The 20,960-nt window shown below is 35.6% G+C and overlaps 1 protein-coding gene across 11 annotated transcripts; it reads left to right on the top strand.

Annotated features, from left to right (window-relative positions):
- Positions 1–2,263: 2,263 nt before the first annotated feature.
- LOC18443390 (Thioredoxin superfamily protein) lies at positions 2,264–19,633 on the top strand. 11 transcript variants are annotated; one of them, XR_016055640.1, is made up of 11 exons: positions 2,432–2,965; positions 3,158–3,202; positions 10,368–10,424; positions 10,950–11,019; positions 11,385–11,426; positions 14,065–14,262; positions 14,480–14,553; positions 15,867–15,937; positions 17,322–17,407; positions 17,570–17,679; positions 19,377–19,633. XR_016055640.1 is itself a non-coding variant. In XM_006853580.4 (10 exons), exons 1-10 carry the CDS (start codon positions 2,813–2,815, stop codon positions 19,437–19,439), a joined length of 771 nt encoding a protein of 256 aa, XP_006853642.1. In that variant the 5' UTR covers positions 2,264–2,812; the 3' UTR covers positions 19,440–19,633. The 11 variants fall into 11 exon arrangements, 3 of the variants coding, with proteins under 3 accessions (XP_006853642.1, XP_088723043.1, XP_020528779.1); XR_016055641.1 differs by having other exon boundaries at positions 14,480–14,549; XR_016055642.1 differs by having other exon boundaries at positions 14,480–14,543.
- The last annotated feature ends 1,327 nt before the right edge of the window (positions 19,634–20,960 follow it).

Below are 20,960 nucleotides of genomic sequence, written 5' to 3' on the forward strand. Positions count from 1 at the left end.
CTCCTATAAAACTTGTCTTTCAACTTCATTGGTATGCCGCAATCACATAAACTTATAGTTGCACATCTCTATTTCGCCCATCTAGCTGTGATTTTAAGTGTGATATTTTCCTCAATCTCTCAATTTTTCTAGATTATAGGCTCAAGATATGAAAGGTCCACTCTTTTTTGTATTTCGAGGTCATCAATCTTTACTAGGTTCTCATATCTATTCCTGTTATTATTAGACTTGCATTCTATATACTTTATCTTAGTTCGACTAATTTTAAAATCTTCTTTTAGATTCTAGAGCATCCCTCAAAAGTTCTAACTTTGTATTAACATTGTTTCGAGTCTCATCGATCAAAACGATGTCATCTACGAACAACATGCACCACAATACCACAAAGTTTAAGGGTATTTTTTGTTTTTTATTCATTTTAAATTATTTTTTGGTATTTTTACAACGTGTCATGGTGCGAAGCATGAACTTCCTGAATTTGGGATTAATCGTGAGGTACACAAAAGAAAATAAAATTAAAACACAATTCACACTTCAAAGAATGGAACTTGAGTGTAAAATACAAAAAGGGAATTTATAAAAATGTACATAAGAGAGACTATTTAGTATTTTATTCACATTTTTTTATTTAATTTCAAAATACCCATCTAAATACACATGGCCATGAATAGTTGATAAAAGATAAAATGTTATATTGTTAAAAATTTAAGTATATTTTAATAATTTTTCCTATATAAAATATAGAAGATTATTTTTTAAATTTGATAATAAAATAATTTTTTTTTATAAATTTCCCTTCTTTTAAACATGTTGACATGCAATTGTTTCTCTGCCTGCTGTGATCATCATGTCACAACTCCATCCCAATGAGATTCAATATTTTTTTGTGCTTGTGATCAATACCCATGCAACAGGAAGCCTTTAGGTCCCACAAGCAAATGACCCACTCAAGAGGGCTCAGAAATTTTGGGATCCACTTATAAATAATGCAATTTGTATGTTCAAAAGAAAAATCAGATTGATATGAAATTTTGTTTAGGTGGGGCATTGGTCACACCCATAGATTACTAATGTCCCATTATTTTTCAGTAAGCTTAGAAAAATTGATCATTCCAACGGTGCGCTAGAGATAGCAATTCCTGAGTGGGTCATTTACCATAAAACAAATATGCTCATTGAGATACAAAGGAAATGGCATGGCTTGGATCTGTACATATGGCATTTGGAAATTTTTTTTAAATTGGTATGGCATGGCATGGCTTGGATCCGTACATATGTCATTTGGAAACATTTAGGCGGGGTAGGTAGGGATGTCAATGGGTGAGGTGCAAGTCGACCCCAACCTAACTAGGCCTATGTTCGGTCTAGGTATTTAGAAATAGGAAAAGTTATATAATATTGCAACCTTAAAATGTAGAATGACATATACACTTCAAAAATCTATAAGAAATGTTGTTTTAATATTGAAAACGCCTTCTAATCAATTATCTCGACGTCAGGATCTATGAATATGAAAAAAAAAAAAGTTTTTGAATCCCGAAAATAGTGCATCTTGCAACACATTATCTAGACTGTCAATTTTCAAGATTTTCATATATTTATAGATCTGCGTGATTTTAACCATTTTTGGAATTTAAAATTTTCTAGTTAGGTATGAAAATAGATTTTAAGATAATCCTAATAATTTTTTACAATAAATTATATGTTATGGTAAAATTTTAAGGTGCGCTTTAATTGGATTGTTTAAGGTTGCAACGTTATGAAAACCGCCCCCTTTAGAAATATATAAAGATTATTGTATATACACATTCATATTATATGAATGGATACATATGAGAGAATTTAGGTGTGACTTCAATAGGCACTAACATAAGGGAAAATCGAATTAGATGGGTTGGCCATGTGTATCGTAGATGTAATATAACACCAGTTAGGAGCTGGAATTTGGTTTAAGTAGAAAGCTATAAAAGGATAAAGGGTACGCCCAAAAAGGCATAAATAGAAGTAGTGAGAAAATATATAGTGAATTTTTGTTTGATTGAAGTATGATTTTTTTTTTTTTTTTTTGTGAATACTGAAAGTATGACACTTGATAGAGAAAAATAGATATTTATATAGCTGATATTAAATATTTAGAATAAGACTTAAATAATGATGATATACGTAAAAATTCTACACAAACATTTATATAAATAATTGGTTAGTTTGGGTTGGTCGGCCTTGATCCAAGCCATAGGGTCTAGAATAGAACCAGACCCTAATCAGGTCCAGCTCATTTGGACCGAGACCTAGCCAGTATAAATTTGAGTCCAGATCTATGCCCTTTTTGGGTTGGGTCGAACCGGCCCAATTCCCATCCCCTTCATTTAGAATGGGGCCCCTCACCCCTTCATTTATGATATTTAGAGCAACCTGAGTACATTTGGTGCGAGTGAAAATATTAATATTTTTCATAACACATTTTCACGTCAAAAAAACTCCCTCTTATTAGTCATGGGAGTATTTCACCACCAATTGATATAAAAATATATATTAAGACAAAAATACTCCTGCAGGTCATGCATCAAGGAGTTTTTTCACGTGCAAAAACTCAATGGAAGAGAGAGAAAGCTTCCAGGGAAGAGAGAGAAATATAAAAAGGAGAGAGAAAGCTGCCATGGAAGAGAGGGAACCTTAAAATTGTAGATGAGAGAGAGTGACCTAAAATCAGTGGATTAAGGAGGATCAGCCGAGCGGATAGAAAGACCATAACAGTCTAACAAGGTGCAGGAGAGAGAAAACCGTAACACAGAATAGGAGAGCGAAAGCTAGAATGGCCAAGAGCAATCCGCTTCAATGGCTGAACGTTATGCTTTCCGAGCCTTTCTATCTCTTCCACTCCTTCCTATTCTTCTCATACCTCGTTGTTCGCCAGTGGGCTACCGAGTTTCTATCTCCTCAACTTTCCTCTCATCTCCTTCACAGGGTAAATCTATCAAAGCTTTTTATTTTCTCACTCATCAAGATCATGTTTAATTTCTAGGATCTAAGGGTTCTTCTCTTTGTTGGGATTTTTTGATGTAGTAACTTCAGCCAAATTTCTAAATTTTGTTTAACTGAGTGCTGATTCAGTTAGTGGGTAAATGAATTTACCGGTAAGATATTGATGCTTTAACAGGAAATTCAGGCGATTTTGGCATTGTTCACTCTAGCAACTGTTAAGGTACTGTATTTTTTCTTTATTAGTTGATTTGTTTTATGATAGAAAACAGAGAATAAACGTGGTGGATTTCAATCCGTCCAACGGCTTTGTTGGGGCAATTGCTATCTTTGGTGTATGAATGCTGAAGTATTGCCGTACGCATTATTAGTAATGCATTTATTGTTGGGCTCACCCTGTCGAGCCTAACAAGTGGTATTGGAGTGCACGTTTTTCCCTTGTCCCTGCGAAACCTCGTGGTAGGTTGGATTCTATTTTAATCGCCTAAAGGAGCTTTGAATGAACAAGGAAGAAAACTCTTAAGGTAGGCAGCTTTGGCAGCTGAAGGGAGTGTTTTGGGACATACTCTCTGTTAAAAGAGACCGTCGGTGAGTGACCACTGTGCAAAGCAGGTTTTAACCGACGGACCGACAGTTAACACCTTTACCAACAGTGAACTACTTTAACCACCGCCGGTGAACCTTAACTGACATTAAAAGTGACTGTCGGTGAGTGACCATTGTGCAAATAACGGCTTAACCGACGGATTGTTAGTTAACACCTTGACTAACAGTGAACCACTTTAACCGTTAACTGGCGGTGACACCTTGACAACCGGTGGGATTTTACCAGCAAAAGACACCTTAACTGCTGCTGGGGCACTTAACCGATGAAGTTGCCCTTAACCAGAGAAATCGACCTTAACCGACGAGATCGCCCTTAATTGACAAAGTCACTCTTAATTGACGAAGACAACTTAACCGATGGTGAAGCCTCAACTGTCAAAGTCACCTTAACTGACAATGGCGTCTTAACTGTCAGAGGCATCTTAGCCGACGGAGGCACCTTAACTGCTGGAGGCCCTTTAACTGTTGAAGAGACTTAAAAGAAGGTTATCCTCCCTAACTGTCAGTGAAAAGAAGAAAGGGAGAAGAGAGGGGTGTCAAGACTATGTGCATGGATTGGAGATGGATTCCAATACCAGGAGTTCACTCAATGGGAATAACTCGATCATTTAAAAGCCAAAGATGAAATATTTTCTATACTAAAATGACTTGTATACACCCATTGATGGTGTAGAACACAGGCCCAAAGATATAATTGATGATGAGCGGAAGAGATTAGATCGAAAAGCTCTTGGAACTATTCGACAATAGTTAGACAAAAATGTGTTCCACCATGTGTCGACAAAGAGATCCACCAAGTCATTGTGGGATAAGCTACATGACTTGTACGAGAGAAAGACTGACAGAAATAAGGCATTCTTGATTCGAAAATCGGTGAACATGAAGTTCAGGGACGGGGGATCCGTTATAGGTCACTTAAATGAAGTGTAAAACATTGTTAACCAACTCGCAATGATGAAGTTGTTCCTAGAAGATGAGCTACAAGCGCTGTTCTTAAATAAAATAAACACATATCAAATTTATGTGGTTCACTTTTTTAGGCTAGGTAAAGAGATCTGATCCATTATTTAAAAATAATGATTACAAAATCATCCAAGAAACAAACTTTCTTGGGCTCTCTGACTTCTTTTAGAGGATTTTCTCTCGCTAGGATTTTCCTTCTCTAAGGTTCTTCTCTCTTAGAGGCTTTCTTCCCCTTCTTTCTCTATCAAGCTTCTGTCTCTCTCTTCTTCTCTCTAACAAGAAAGATCACTTTCTCTCATTTCTTCTTCTTCTCTCTAATAGAAGGTTTACTATATCTCTCAACAATGAAGAGACATACCAAAAAGAGGCACGTACATCAAGAGAGGAACTCAATATCATAAGAAAAGTTTGGGCCCTCATGTGAGGCTTTTTATGTGGAATGCACTTTTTTTTATTCTTTCTTTCTCCTTAAGAGAGAGAAGGTAAATCTTTGAATGTGATTGGTAAAGAGTTAATAAACTCTCTCAACCTCTCAACTGATGTCCATTTCATTCCAACCACCTAATTACTTAATTATCAAGTCATACGTTGGAGTTTTCAAAACTGCCCCTATTAATTTGGACAACCACGTGAAGGTCGCTTCAAACATGGGATAAGATTCTCCCAACAATCTCTCCCTCCTATCACATGGGGGAGGATCTTAACCAACGGAGGCACTTTAACTGCCAGAAGCTCTTAACCGTTGAATGGACTTTAACAGATAGTGATCCGCCCTAACCGCCAGTGAAAAGAAGAAAGGGAGAAGGGGGGTATGAAGATTGTATGTGTGTATTAAAGGATTCCAATACCGGTAGTAGGATGATATCACTAAATGAGAATAATTGGATCATCTGGAAGCTGAAGATGGAAGAGCTTCTATATTGTAGGAACTTGTACATACCCATTGAAGGGGTAGAACACAAGCCCGAAGGTATGATTGATGATGAGCGGAAGAGGCTGGATCGAAAGGTTCTTGGATTTATTCGATAATGGTTGGACACAAATGTGTTCCACCATGTTGACGGAGACATTCACCAAGTCATTGTGGGATAAGCTGCATGACTTGTACGAGAGAAAGACCACCGGAAATAAGGTGTTCTTGATTTAGAAATTGGTCAACATGAAGTTCAGAGACTAGGGATCCATTGCAGAGCACTTAAATGAGGTGCAAAGTATTGTTAACCGACTCGCAACGATGAACTTGTTCCTAGAAGATGAGCTACAAGCTCTGTTTTTGTTTGGTTCATTACCGGGCGATTGAGAGACCTTGGTAGTCTTCGTAAGTAACTCAACACTTGATGGGATAGTGACTATAAGTCAAGTCACTAATAGTCTGCTGAATGAGAAGACGAGAAGAAGATCCTCAGACTTATTGAACTCGCAAGCTCTTTTCATAAATTGAGGAAGGTCCAAAAATAGGGACCAAAACCGATCTAAGGATAAATCTAGATTGAAGTCGAGAAAAGGGGTCACATGTTATCATTGTGGAAAGAATGAGCACATCAAGAAAAGAGTGCCGAAAGACCAAGAAAGAGTAGATTGAGGACAATGGCAAGGATGATGACAAGCAAACCACTGTCGTGACCACAAATGTTGGCATGGTTGAAAACTGTGGTAACGGGTGCATTAATATTGCATCAAATTTATGCAACTCTAACTAGGTTGTAGATACCGGAGCATCATTTCATGTTATTCTACATAGACGTTGTTTGCTTGTTGCAGAGAGGGAGGCTTTGGCTTCGTAAAGATGGGGAATAGTGGTTCCTCAAAGATTGTGCCTAAGGGAGATGTACACATCAAGATTGACATTGGGATGAAGTTGCTGCTAAATGACGTCAAATATGTACCAGATATTTGTCTGAACCTCATCTCAGGAGGGTGTTTAGATGAGGAAAGGTACCATTCAATGTTCGTTAAGGGACACTAAAACTAACGAAGGGATTTCTTGTCGTGCGAAAGGCAAAAAGTATTATTCACTTCATAGAACACAAGTGCGAGTCTCTAATGACAAATTTAATGCCATCATGGAATAACCTGTACTAGACTTATGGCACAAGCATCTTAGCCACATGAGTAAAAATAGAATACAAATCTTAGGAAATAAGCATATTCTTCCCTGTATAAAAAATACATCTCTAACCCCATGTGACCATAAGCAAACAACATAGAGTCTTATTCTCAAGTAAGAGCTCTAAAGATACGAAAATCTTAGATCTGGTGTATTAAGATGTGTGTAGTCCTATGGATGTCAAGTCGCTTGGTGGCACATCATACTTCGTCAACTTCATCGATGATGTTTCAAGAAAGGTGTGGGTATACTTAATGGAATCGAAAGATCGGGTGTTTAAGATCTTTTAGAATTTTCATATTAAGGTGGAAAGGGAGACATGTAAATTCTTGAAGTGTCTCAGATCAGACAATGGGGGAGAGTACACCTCAAATGCTTTCAAAAGCTACTGTTTCACATGGCATAAGGCACAAAAAGATAGTGCCATATAGCCCCCAACATAATGGTGCAGTAGAAATAATGAATCACACCATTATGGAGAGAATTGGGAGCATGCTATCCGCCGCCAAGTTACCAAAGTCGTATTAAGGTGAAGCAGTTCTCATAATATACTGCCTAATAAATAGATCACCATTATTTCCTCTAGATGGCAAAATCTCAGAGAGAGTTTCGACCGGAAGAGATATCTCTTATTCGCACTTGAGGGTGTTCGGGTGCAAGGCATTTGTGCACGTGCCAAAGGAACAAAGATCCAAGTTAGATGAGAAAGCACTCCTATACATCTTCTTAAGGTACTTAAATGAAGAGTTCGGCTACACGATATGAGATTTTGAGAGTATGAAGGTGATTAGGAGTAGGGATGTGGTATTTCAAGAAGACCTTGCAATTGAAGACATAGATAAGTAAGAAAAGCCACGGATCTTCAATGATTCAAAATCGGTCATAGTTCTTCCTTCAATGGGACATGAAGACTAGGGAGAAGTGCAACAAGAGGATGGGTCCCAAGAGTTTGACATGTCAGTTCCAAGTGATGTGAAGTAAGGGGAGCAACCTGTTCAAGGAGTGCCACCTACAGTTGAACCAAAAAGGTCTTTTAGAGAACATAAGCCCTCTACCAAATACCCTGCATCACAGTATATCTTATACATTGAAGGGGTGAACTCGAAAGCTATCAGGTAGCTCAAGCCAACAAACATAAAGAGGAGTGATTTAAAGCTATGCACGAGAAGATGAAGTCTTTGTATAAGAACCACACCTTTGACCTAGTAAAGTTTCCTAAAGGCAAGAAGGCACTAAAGAACAAGTGGGTATTCAGGCTAAAGATTAAAGAAAAGAGCTCACAACCAAGGTACAAGTCCAGGTTGGTTGTGAAAGGTTTCGGGCAGAAAAGGGGTATCAACTTCTATGGAATTTTTTCTCCCCGGGGTGCAAATTTCATCAATTCATATGGTGTTAGGCCTGACTGCAAGCTTGAATCTAGATATAGAAAAGATAGATATCAAGACTGCCTTTCTCCATGGTGATTTGGAGGAAGAGATGTATATAAAGTAGCCAAAAAGATTCAATGTAAAAGTGTGTTGCAGATATGGCTAGAGATATGGACTCCAAGAAGTCAATCTCGGGATGCCTGTTCACTTTTGTAGGCAAAGCTGGTTCATGGCAGTCCAAATTGTAGAAGTGTGTGATTCTGTCGACCACAAAGGTAGAATACATTGCAGTCTTAGAAGCTTACAAGAAGATGATATGGATGAAGAGATTCCTCTAAGAGCTGAGCTTGAAACAGGTATATCATCCATTGTGACAGTCAAAGCGCTATCCACTTGAATAAGAATGTTAGCTTCTATTCAAGAATGAAGCACATTGATGTGCGTTACCGTTTGATTTCAGATGATTTTGAGAAGTTTTGTAGCCAGAGAAGATCCATACTGACAAGAATACATCAGATATGATGACAAAGACCTTGACCAGAGACAACCAAGAGTTGTGCAAAAGCATGGCTGGCATGGGTGCAATCTGAGCACCTAGTTAATCTATGGAAGAGATCCTCCCCCATGGGACAGGAGCAGTAGATTGTTGGGAGAATCCCATCCCATGTTGAGAGCGACGTTCACATGATTGTCCAAATTAATAGGAACAGTTTTGGAAACTTCAACCTATGACTTGTTGATCAAGTCATTTTGGTGGTTGGAATGAAATAAACGTCATGTGAGAGGTTGAGAGAGTTTCTTAACTCTTGATCAATCACATGCATCGGTTCTACTTATCTTTCTTAGAGAGTATGAAAAAAATTTCATTCCACATAAAAAGGCACACGTGAGTGCCTGTGATTTTTCTTATGATGTTGAGTTCCTCTCTTGATATAGGTGCCTCTTCTTGGTATGTCTCTTCATTGCTGAGAGAGTAAACCTTTTATTAGAGAAAAGAAGAAGAAGAGAGAGAGAGAAGCCTGTCAGAGAGAGAACGAGAAGAAAGCCTATGAGAGAGAAGAACCTCTGAGAAGGGAAATCCTAGAGAGAGAAAATCCTGCAGAAGAAGTCAGAGAGCCCAAGAAAGCTTACTTCTTGGATGATTGGGTAATCATTATTTTTAATTTTAAATAGTGGATCTGATCTCTCTCCTATGGACATAGTCTAAAAAGGTGAACTACTTAAATTTGGTCTCAGTGTTTATTCTATTTATTGCTTGCTATTTTCACTTGTATACACATGCATGAATTTTGGTGTATTTTGTCCCATATTTGGGTTCCACTGTGCGTATCGACAGTTTTTGCCATAGGGCTCGATCTAGTGGGCCCAACAGTTATTGTTGCAAATGTATGCGGAATGTAAATGTATAATGGAGGAGAATAATATTTTTCAGGAAATTGGTATTACTTTCCATAGAAAATGGTGAAAATGGGATTAAATGCATTAGTTCAATAAAGAATAAATGGTCATCTACAGATTGGATAGGATATAACGTTTTTAATTGTTTGTCTTTGTTCGAAAGGTAGGAATTGCCATCTAATCATCAAGGATAAATGCTTAAATATCCCTTGAATGTTTCTGGAATGAATGTCAATTGAAAAGTAATTGGGCTTTTTAGTTTAATAAAGGCAATATCACAATAAAGTTCAAGTCTTAACATCAATTAGACTTTGAGATTTCCTGATGTCTAGAATTTCAATTCAAATTGCAACCAAATGTAGAAGAGTTAGCAAATCATAGTGGTTGACTTCTCATCTTTTTGAACTTTATGTCTATCTGCAAGCAGAGTTATTTCATGTGGGGTGTCAATTTGGCATGGGAGCATTCTGTACATATTACATTAAATGACAATATATTTAATATGGGTGTGGTTTCTATAAGGTTGCAACCTTAAACAATCCAATTAAGGTGCACATCCAAATTTTATCATGACATGTAATTTTGGTGTAAAAAACTCTTTGGATTATCTCAAAATCTATTTTCATATTTAATTATAAAATTTTAAATTCCAAAAATGGTTAAAATCAAGTAGATCAATAAACTTGAAAATCTTGAAAATGGACGGTCTAGATAATGTGTTACAAGATGCACTATTTCTGGGACTCAAATTTTTTTTTTTTTATATTCATACATCTCATCGATGAGATGATCAATTAGAGGGAACATTAAAACAACCTTTTCCAATGGATTTTTGAGGTGCATCTGTATTTCTACATTTTAAGGTTGCAACCTTATATAAACTTTTTCCATTTAATATTAATTTAAGGTGACTTGATGGTTGTCTTTGCCTTGTTTTCATACTACAGTTGATTAAAGCCGAAACCTGGGAAGCGTTCATCGCTGATACTTTTTTATATGCAAAGGTATTCTCATTTGCCTCTCTAAGTTTAACTATTCACTCCATTGTGTAAATTTAGTTATTCAATCCATTGTGTAGACTGTAGAATGCTGCAATTAACACAAAACTGTATATCATGTCATATTATTGGAACCTTTCCTTTCCTCCCTAGTCACTAATCTGTCATTCATGCCTTCTAGGAAATCCCATTAATTCCTTTACAGTGTACGTTTTTGTTTGATGCTTCATAATTAAGAATACTATAACTCAATGGACTTACTGTGAACTCATAATCCATTGGAACGTCATCCATCACCTTCTGATGAAATTATTGTAGTGGTAACTTGTCTGTTATCTAAATAGTGGCTTGCAATCTCTTCATCACCATATCCTTTGGGTTATAGTATACATGCCCTTGAAATAATTATTGTAGTGGTAACTTGTCTGTTATCTTACTTATCTTTTTTTTCTGTTCTTCTTTATTAGATTTTATTGTCGTACAATTTTGTGACCTTGAATGTATCTTTCTTCTCTTGATTTTGGGTTTCAGGGTTTCCTTATCATGGTTGCTTTAGTATTGGACTATCACTTAGCCTATTGGTACTTGTTGGGTCTCTCAGGTACATTCTCAGACCAAAGCATTTGAATCAGAATTGAGGGAAAATGCTTATTCTAATATTGAAGGAAAGCCCCAAGTAATCTGAACTATTGATTGCACATTTCATAATTTGTTACCGAAGGTAGTATTTGCATTTTGTAACTTTGTAATACACGTGAGAACTAGATATATGTAGCATCATACTAGTGCAGCAAACTTCTAGAGGACCAAAAGAGATTTTTTTTTTCTTTTATACATGCTACACATTACTTTTATATCTTTTTTATTTTCTGTGGCTATATGCGGCATTTGTCGTCTTTTTTTAAAACAATAATAAGCATTGTGTTGGCATCCATTTGACCGAATTGTTTGTTTTATCTCTTTCAGTTGTGTCAATTCTGACTCGACAACCTGCTTTTTCTGGTTTAGGTATGCTTAAAAACTTCCTTTATCACTTCGAAATTCTTCCTTCTTACTCTTTTGGCTCATCTTTGCATGCTACACATCAAGAGAAAATTACACATTGCTAAAGGTGTTTGCAACTGACATTAATGTTTCTAAACTATATGAAAGCCACTATTTGTTTGGGTGCCACTAGGCACAAATTTGTTTGTTTTAACTTTGACAAATTATAGCAGTGACACACTTTATAGATGATCAGATAAGGTAGTCTGATTAGAAATAGTGAGACATGCATCTTGTGTCCCATAAAAAGATGTATTGATCGACACACTTTATAGATGATCAGATAAGGTAGTCTGATTAGAAATAGTGAGACATGCATCTTGTGTCCTATAAAAAAATAAATCATCAATAAGTATAAAAACATGGAGAATTTTCGGCATGTCAGGAATGGATTGCTGGATGGGAGGAAGCTAATCATTGAAAATTCCCTGACCTATACACTGAAAGTCCATTTAAAATCTTACACTCGGAAGTTTCCAGGAGGAATTGCATCAGGGGAACTTGGGATGCACAAACTGCATATAGAAATATCTTGTTATTTTCCAGTTAAAGTCTCAGTCAGTCAAGAATTTGGGTAAGAGTTGTATTTTTCTGTTGATAAGAAGCTAATCGAACTTGGGAATTTTCTTGTGTTGGGGCATTATAGCAATCTGAATATCACCATGTTTTCTAGTGACATAATGTTCAATATATTTGTTAGGGGCTGGAAAGGAACCACGTAACTTGCCGGTTATTGTCTTTATGGCCTAAAGCCTAAACTCTAAATGTCTAAAGATAGTTTTCTGGGGCTAGATGGATACCAAAATATCTAGGAAAATGTTATTCTGCCCTGTGATATTGTCTACTCTACTGTTTATCAGTGGGATATAAAGCCTTGTGCTGTATCTTTAGTGGTACCTTTTATGCGACTAGCTCATGGATTGCCAGCTTCACCTTCCCTTGCCACTAATGAGGAAGCTACTGCAGGCTGGTAGCGAGGAATAGCTTGCATCGTCGGTGGGTGGTTCTGTTCGAGTCCCCAGAAATGGCCCTGCTCATGAAGAAGCAGTTCGCTGCCATCCCACTCTTTCCAGCAGGGATAGTGGAGTTTGGTTGACTACTATTTGAGTTCGTAGGAACTGAACAAGGATGGAGTTGTTTTTAGTTAGTACTGTTTGGTACTTAATTAACTGGTTATAAGGCAACACTATACTATAAAGAGTGATCAACGGGCTACTTGAGTTCCAAAGGCTAACATCTGTTCGACCAATACAATAAGGTTTACTTTGGAAACTAGTAGGCATTTATCCTAAGTTGAGTCCCATGTTTCTAAAAGCCTTTGCTATTAGGACTTGTCCAACAGTAGAGCGAACGACATATTGTTGGACAACTCCTAATAGCATAGGCGACCGGGCAACCGGCATGCTCGCCTTTTTCAGATTAAGAAAAGCTACTAAGACTAAAGTACTACTATTGAAGTAGCGAATCGTTCAAAAAAACGCTCACTTGCCAGCCATAGACTTTTACGGGTCAGTACATCTGTGGGCCACCCAAGGCTGTGGATGAGAGATTGTTTTAAGATAGATTCCGTCCACTGCTTCCCCTGCCCTATTGTCGGATTCATAATACCTTTTGATAATTCTGTTAGGTCTCCCCGGGCTAGCGAGGTTTCTTTCTCTTCCAGAAGGTGCCGATTACCCATACTCATCTGCACATTGAAAGTCGAGTCGTGTCCAGAGTCCAGAGGGTGTGATGCCCATTCCCAACGGGCCAAATTTCTTAGAATTTCCTTTGCTATACCATGCTATAGCGTAAGTAATAAAACCAACAAAAAATGGTTTCTATCTTAGAGACCTCAATCTTCCTTCGGGGTGGGGAAACACCACTAGCGGAGTGATTCCTCATTGTCTTTGTGTGAGTCCTGTACAGATTGTTTGCCTTCGCATTCCCACTCATATTGTTTGCCTTCGCATTCCCACTCATACTTCTGCTATGGCCTCCCCACCCATTGTGATTGTGACTTCTAAAGTTTTTTCATAGTTTTCAGGAATCCTATTCAAATTTATTACCTTCCGGGTTCATACGCTTGCAATTGCTTCCCCAACCATCATGAATATTACGTCTAAAGTTTGTACCTCTATTTTTTGGCTGCGGCACATTGCCTACGTGTGGTGAAACGTTTGGATGAAGAGTGCATGTTTTCATGGATGCAATCTTTATATTAGGAGTGCAATCCCCATATTAAGAATCCTTGAATCTGTTACCATTTGAGAGAATGTGTTCGGGAAATGAAAATCAGATCTTGAATTTACTATAAAGCGTACTTTACAGGCATGCATATTGCAATATAAAGGATACTATTTCTATAAAGGTGGACAGTGCCTCACAATGCAGTAATAAAACCTGAAAACATCAAGTAAACTTCCATTATTTACAGATGTAGAAGCATAGACTGTGGTGAGTATACTAAGAGGAATTGTTCCCATGTCTATAAGATTCTGAAATACATGATTTTGTAAACTCTTTTTATTGTTTAATAAAATAAAATAACTCTAAAAAAAAAACCCTCTGATCTTGCAATAAAACTAAATTTATTCACCATGTCTACTTATGCAATATAAAGGAGTAAAGGATGCTGTTGTGATAAAGGTGGAGAACACATACACAATAAAGGAGTGCATTGAAAAACTTCAAGAAGTGTATCTCTTATTTTTGGTCGCGAGGACATGACTGTGGCTGTATAAGCACGAAAACTGATGTGTATGATGCTGAAATACGTTACTTGACAGTCCAGGGTATAACTGGCCTTCTCAATGATGAGGTTCGTTGCTCGTGTTTGGTGTCTGAGTTTTAAAATGAAATTCTCAGGGTTTGCCTGTTCTTTTCAATGTTTGCTAAACCAAGTTGTTGAAACTTCTGTGACAGGTCATTAGTTTCATTCCATGTATTTCCTGGATACGAACTCACACGAACATGAGTAGCAAAAGAAGTTCAAGTAAATAACAATTGCTAAAATGACAATTATTCTGTTTTGCTAGGCAATTCAACTCGTCTGACACCATTGCAGTTGGAAGTTCTTCTCACTGAAGGCAACACTTCCAGGTTTTGGTTGGTTTGTTCTTTCTCTATACCACTCATTAACATCCTCTTTTGCTTATATTCACGACGCATAATCGCACATTCAGGACGCATTGCCTTGTCATCATGTATTTCACATTATGAGTTAACTAATTAATTTGATACCCGTGTCTGTAATATTTCCGTAAATTGATCACAATGCTAGCAACACAATAGCTTGTTAAGTATGCTCACAGTGAAAAACTCAGAAATCTATTTTAATGATAGGTAATTAGTTCAGGAAAAACTCAGGACTCTATTTTACAAAATGTATGCATACAATAGAGAGAGTAATCCCTCTCCCCCTCTATTTTACAAAATGTATGCATACAATAGAGAGAGTAATCTCTCTCCCCCATCTATCTTTTTCTCTTGTTTATATTTAAGGAATTTATAAGGTCACCCCTAATAGATGAACTCTATAACAATTTGCCCATTTACAACTAGTCCAACTCAAGACAATGTATTTTTTATGGGTATTTTAAAATTAAGTCAAAAGATATGGGCAAAGTGTTAACTTATTCATTTCTTATTGGTAGTTTGATAAATTTCCTTTAAAATTATTTGCTCTCTCTTCCTTTTTTTCTTTTAATAGTTTGAAATGAAGGAATTATTAGGGCATTTATATGATTTGAGTTGACTAAAATAATATCCTTCGTTTCATTTACAATGCGAGTATATTACTGTGAAGGACTTGTATGTTACTTTGAGTTAATAAATATGAGTTACTACTCTCAAATTCTCTTTGAGTAAATTTACTGGTACGTACAAAAAGATATTGATTATGCATCTAAATATTATTTCAAATGATTATGTTTATTTTATTTTTTCAAAATTTTCCTTTTTTATATATTTATTCTATGGTGCTTCCATGGCGCTCCCAAGCTAACAACTTCTAGCAACCAATGATCCCCTCCTCTTAATCGCATACCCACTCCCTCGTCCGCCTCCAACAACTATGATTCGAATTACTCTTGCACATTATTGGCTTAATGAGTAGAGTTCCTTGATGCCATTGTGAAATGTGAATGTTAAGAAGTATCTATGTGTTCAAAGCAATGGATTTGACTAAGTTATTTATGAGTTATGAGTTACTAAGTTATTTATCAGAAATGAAACAAGTCACAAAAGAGCAAAATTAATAGCATACATTTATTGGAGCTTTTAAATAAATTCTGAGAATCTGGAATCTTGTACACATTGGGCACTTACAATTTCATGCCATTGTTGGATGTCTGATTGTTCCTAGAAAAATATTTATTCTGTTGAATTCTTCAAGTTGGTAATGACTTTTTGTTTGCTTCGTAGGTGGAGTTCCGGACTTTGTGGTCATCCAAATGCATACGAACTAGTCGCATTTTAGCTGATCTGTCAATCACGTGAGATTTTTATTATCTTCTATTTTAGTAATGCAGTTGTTGAGGAAGCAAAACACTTCAAGTTGATGGCTCTCAGTTGATGTTGATGAAATTAAATTATTTTTTTATTGATGAATTTTAATTATTGTTTAGTGTTGCATAGACTCCAACACAGATGTCCATCCCTGACAGATCAAAGATATCTTAGATGGCACTTAAGAATCACCTGTGGTGATTATATAATGGAAACAATATGACACACATGTTCTTTATAAATAAAAGAATATTAACTAAAGGAAAATTGTTTCATGCTAGTTGGACTGCATTTCTATAATATGCGGCCCAGAGGTATAAAGCAATGTTGTCAGATTCGTTTCGGAGTCTTCTACGGTTTGGTGAGAAAAATGCAGCAATTCGGTGCTTCGGTCGATTCGGGGGAAGACTTAGGCCTTTTTTTTATTTATTTAATTTAGTATAAATAATTAAATAATTATATATAAAATATATACAAATAATAGAAAAAACTAAAAATAAAAAATATATTTATATAACTATTTCTTTGCTAGCCGAAGCATACTTGAAGCATACCTGAAGCAAACCCGAAGCGGTCCGAATTTGACCGAAGTAGCCTGAAGCGATCCGGATCTGACCGAAACGACAACACCAGGCTTCGCTTCTCTTCGGTTTATGCCTTAAAACCGAAGGCTTTGAACCTCGTTGGCCGAAGCGAAGCGAATTTGATAACATTGGTATAAAGCATCCATCTTAAAGATGGATGCAAATAGGTGGTCCATCTAAAAACAAGTGTAACTAACGGACCAAATGTTTTTTTAATATAATTATTTTTCTTAGTCTTCAATTTTTTTTTCCCCATATTCATGATCTCCATGTTAAAGATTATATATTCTCTAAAAATTAGGATCAAATTATATTTAAAAAATATATTTATTGCCAAGCCCGCATTTCTACAATATGCAGACTGGCCGTATAGAAACCGTGTCCTTAACTAAAACACTATCGTTCATATAACAATATTTTTATTAACTTTTCTGAAAGCTTGAAATAAAAAAAACCTTAAATGTTATAGGAGGTAAATTGCATAAATTTGTGTATCCATAAGGTTTATTAAGATATATAATAATTTTTTAGTATCTATATAAACTATTGTAATAAATATAAAAAATTATGAAATAAATATAAAAATTAATGTGTCACGAGGTGTCGAAAGTTCAGGTGTCAGGTTTGTGTCCAATATTACGGGGTGAGTGAAATGACTTTTTGGATTAAGACTGCTTTAATTAGAATACTAACTTGGTAGTGTGTTAGTGTTCAGGATTTTGTTATTCTTTGTAATTAACTGAATCTGAACATATCTGAATGCTTATATTTGTTTTTTTCCTACCAGGTATTCAAACAATAGTCTGTCTTTTGGTATGGTTGATTTGGGGCTCTTCCCAAATGCTGCAGAAAAATTTGGAATATCTTTGGGTGGTATTTATTCTTTGCTAATTATCTATGGGTGATATATTATTGGCAATCTTGCTTGTTTAATATTCCAGGCTTAACATGTTATTCAATGAAACTTATGAAACATTCCATGGAACTTAACTGTATGCTTTTTTATTATTTTATTTTATTTATGATTGATGGCAGTGACACATGGGCAACTTCCGACATATATATTATTTGACAAGGCCATAGAAATTGCTCGTTATCCTGAGGTGGATTTTGAATCAAAGGCGTCTGCATCAACTATAACCAAGGTACTGCTTGGTAAAGTTTATAGTTGCCTCCTCATGTTTATCAGTTTACAACTTCTAAATCAAGGTTATCAATAACTTGTCACGATAATTTGTTGGGTTTTCTTTTGAAATGTATTCGCATGAAATATCTCAAATGTTCCCAATAAATTTAGAACCTAGCTTGCTTATTCAAATAACTTGTTTGATTTGGAAATAAATTTTGTTGTTCAACTACTTAGGCCATTCCAATTACTTTTTATATTTAACTTTTATTGTTGAAGTTTTGTTGATTAATTGCTTTTGGCCATTCAATTATTTATTGTTTACTTTTATCATTGAATTAGAGATTGCATGTATACTTCTATTAAGGCCATTCCAATTACTTCTTCTGGTTGGAAAAAGGTTTTGATGATGATGATTGTACATCATTTTTACACAACCAGAAGAAGACGTACATGGGAAAAAGGTGTCATCAGAGTGGCAAATAATATAGTTGAAAGTTGAAATAGCCTGTCAACGCACTCACCTCTTTGGCTAGGAAATCAATATGCTCACTGACTTTCCTCAGAGTACATCACCATCGATTTACTGATGTCCTATAATAATACATACGGCAAACATGGTATATATAGTATGCTTTATCCATCTGGTATCTCTCACATTTAGTTTTGTAAGCTTTGATGGACAAGCAGCATCTTCCCTCTTCAACCCCATATTCGCATTCAGCATGTTGCTCTCCATCATTGTAATCTTATAAAATGCTGAGATGCACTTTGTGGTCTGTATTTCTGTTATTAGTGATCTCACTGAGCCCTTGTGACTGCAGGCTCTGATCATGCCTGCAAAGACCTTCAGACCTTGGCATTGCTATCCATCACTATGACAACTGCACTTTATATCAGCCTTTTTTCCTCATAGCATTGATTTTAAAGTTCGGATTCAGGGTTTCTTTGTGAACTTAAGTGGATGCCATATTCCCCTCATGGAATCTGTAATTCACCCCTGTATCACCTTGTACATTAGAATAATTTTTAACGGCATTTTCCCATTAACTTTCTTTCTGCCTTACCTCATTTTGATTAACAAAATACTATTTTTATAGGAAAAGACAAAAAAACAGCATTGACCGGTAACATCTTGCTTCTAATCCTGGTCCTTGACAGAAATTCCGCGAATGTCTTCAGGGAATTTGAACAATGTTAATTAAATCCAAAAACAAATAGAAAGAAAATCGGCATATTTTTGGCCTTTAAACTACATCCTCAAACTAACCTTCTGTCTCAAAAACAATCCTTCATTTGTCCAGAACACCTATGTCACCAGCCTCTTCTCCTCAAATTTAGTTATTTAGATTGTTATATCCATAATATTAAGGGAACCTAGCACCCAATGAAAAATAAAAACATGCGAAGCTTTCATTTCTATGCTCAATGTCCAGTTTATTTGGTTGTGAAACTTCAATTTAGATGCAAGTACGTGCAGAGAGTTTCATCATCTCTTCTATTTCAATATTTCCCAGTTATTCTTTGCTGAGATATTTGAAATGCGTGGTTCATTGCGGAAGAAAAATATCTACCAACTTCTCTTTGATTTCAATATTTCAAAGTTATTCTTTGATGAAATATATGAAATGATTGGTTCATTAGGGATGAAAATATCCATCTTTTCCTCTTTTTTGTTGAAGATAATGATTAAATTATCGCTTGTATGTATTGCAGGGTCTACTAGCTCGACATTTTGAGCTTGATCGGAGGCTCATTGAATACGTTTCTGGCAATTGAGAGAAGCATTATATAAGAGATTTCATTGTTTTTGCAAGTTGTCATTCCATTGGATATGTTTTTTTTATAGGGCATGGTTTCTATAAGGTTGCAACTTTGAACAATCCAATTAAGGAGCACCTCCAAAGTTTATCATAATATGTAATTTTGATGTAAAAATTTTTTAGGATTATCTCAAAATCGGTTTTCATATCTAATTATAAAATTTTAAACTCTAAAATTAGTTAAAATCAATTAGATCTATAAACTTGTGAAAATCTTGAAAATGGACGGTGTAGATAATGTGTTGCAAGGTGCACTATTTTTAGGATTCAAAGTCTTTTGTTTTTTTTTCATATTCATACATCTCGCTGTCGAGATGTCCAATTAGAGGGCTTTTCAACATTAAAATAACCTTTCTGATAGATTTTTGAGTTGCATATGTAGTTCTACATTTTAAGGTTTGCAACCTTATATAAACTTTTTCCTTTTTCATGTCCTATTGTGATACTTATGTCCCCTCGAATCCTCTAGAGCAATTGTTTCGACATATTTCCATTTTCTTTCCTACTTTGCTTTTGTAATCTATATTTTTTGGCCAATTAAATGGCATTAATGTCAACTAATCCAAGTAAGGTGTATATCTGAACTTTGTCATAAGATGTAATTTTGTAATTTTGGCATTGGAAATCCTTAGGTTGGCTTGAGAATCTAGGTTTGTCTCTAATTATAAACTTTTAGACTCCAAAAATAGTTCAAATCAAGTAAATTTATAAATGCATGAAAATCTTGAAACTTGATGGTCCAAATAAGATGATCAATTAGATGGTTTTCTCCCATCAAAATAGCCTTTTCTAACGGATTTTTTAGGTGTACTTTAATTCTACAATCCAAGGTGTCCACTTTATATAAACTTGGGAAAATATCTTCATACTTTTTATTTTTAAGTTTTATTTCACAATAGACCCAAGGTTTTAAAAGATATCTTGGGACAAAATTGTAGATTTTATTTTTTTTAACCCTTGAGTTAATTTAGACCTGTTTTTTTAGGCCAAACAAATCTAAAAAGACATACATTTTTTAAAAGCCATCTTCTCAAACTTCTAGAAAGAGAGAGAGAGAGAGAGATCGAGGCTTCACGGAGGTGAGAAATTATTGAGAGGAGAAAGGTGTTTGGAGAAATACGGGAGTAGAGAGAAATGTAGGAAGAGAGAGAAAGAGAGAAGTTTGGGGTATATAAGTAACGAAAGAAAATTGAGTTTAGAAATAGCATGTTTTTTTCACATTTCTTTAGGTTAAAAAATAGGTCCAAAATGACAGGGAGTTAAAAGATATCTTTTGAAATCCCGGGTTTATCAAGAAATGAAACTTAAAAATATAAAATATGGATATATTTTCCTCATAACGGAATTATATACAAAGAGACCAAACACAAAAACAAAAACAAATTAAAAAAAAAGGTTTCTATTAATAGGAATTTGAGTGTATATAAACTATTTGACAATTTTGTATAGCTCCCATTTGTATATCACTTTTGGACGA

The sequence above is a fragment of the Amborella trichopoda genome, chromosome 5, assembly GCF_054954075.1.
Source record: "Amborella trichopoda isolate Santa Cruz 75 chromosome 5, AtrichopodaSantaCruz75HAP2 v2.0, whole genome shotgun sequence".
NCBI classification, from domain to species: Eukaryota; Viridiplantae; Streptophyta; class Magnoliopsida; order Amborellales; family Amborellaceae; genus Amborella; species Amborella trichopoda.

Coding starts and splice junctions, on each gene's coding strand:
- LOC18443390 (XM_006853580.4), top strand. CDS start 2,813: ATGGCCAAGAGCAATCCGCTTCAATGGCTGAACGTTATGCTTTCCGAG. Junction 14,554..15,866: donor ACACTTCCAGGTTTTGGTTG/GTTTGTTCTTTC, acceptor TTTGCTTCGTAG/GTGGAGTTCCGGACTTTGTG. Junction 17,408..17,569: donor ATTTGGAATATCTTTGGGTG/GTATTTATTCTT, acceptor GATTGATGGCAG/TGACACATGGGCAACTTCCG.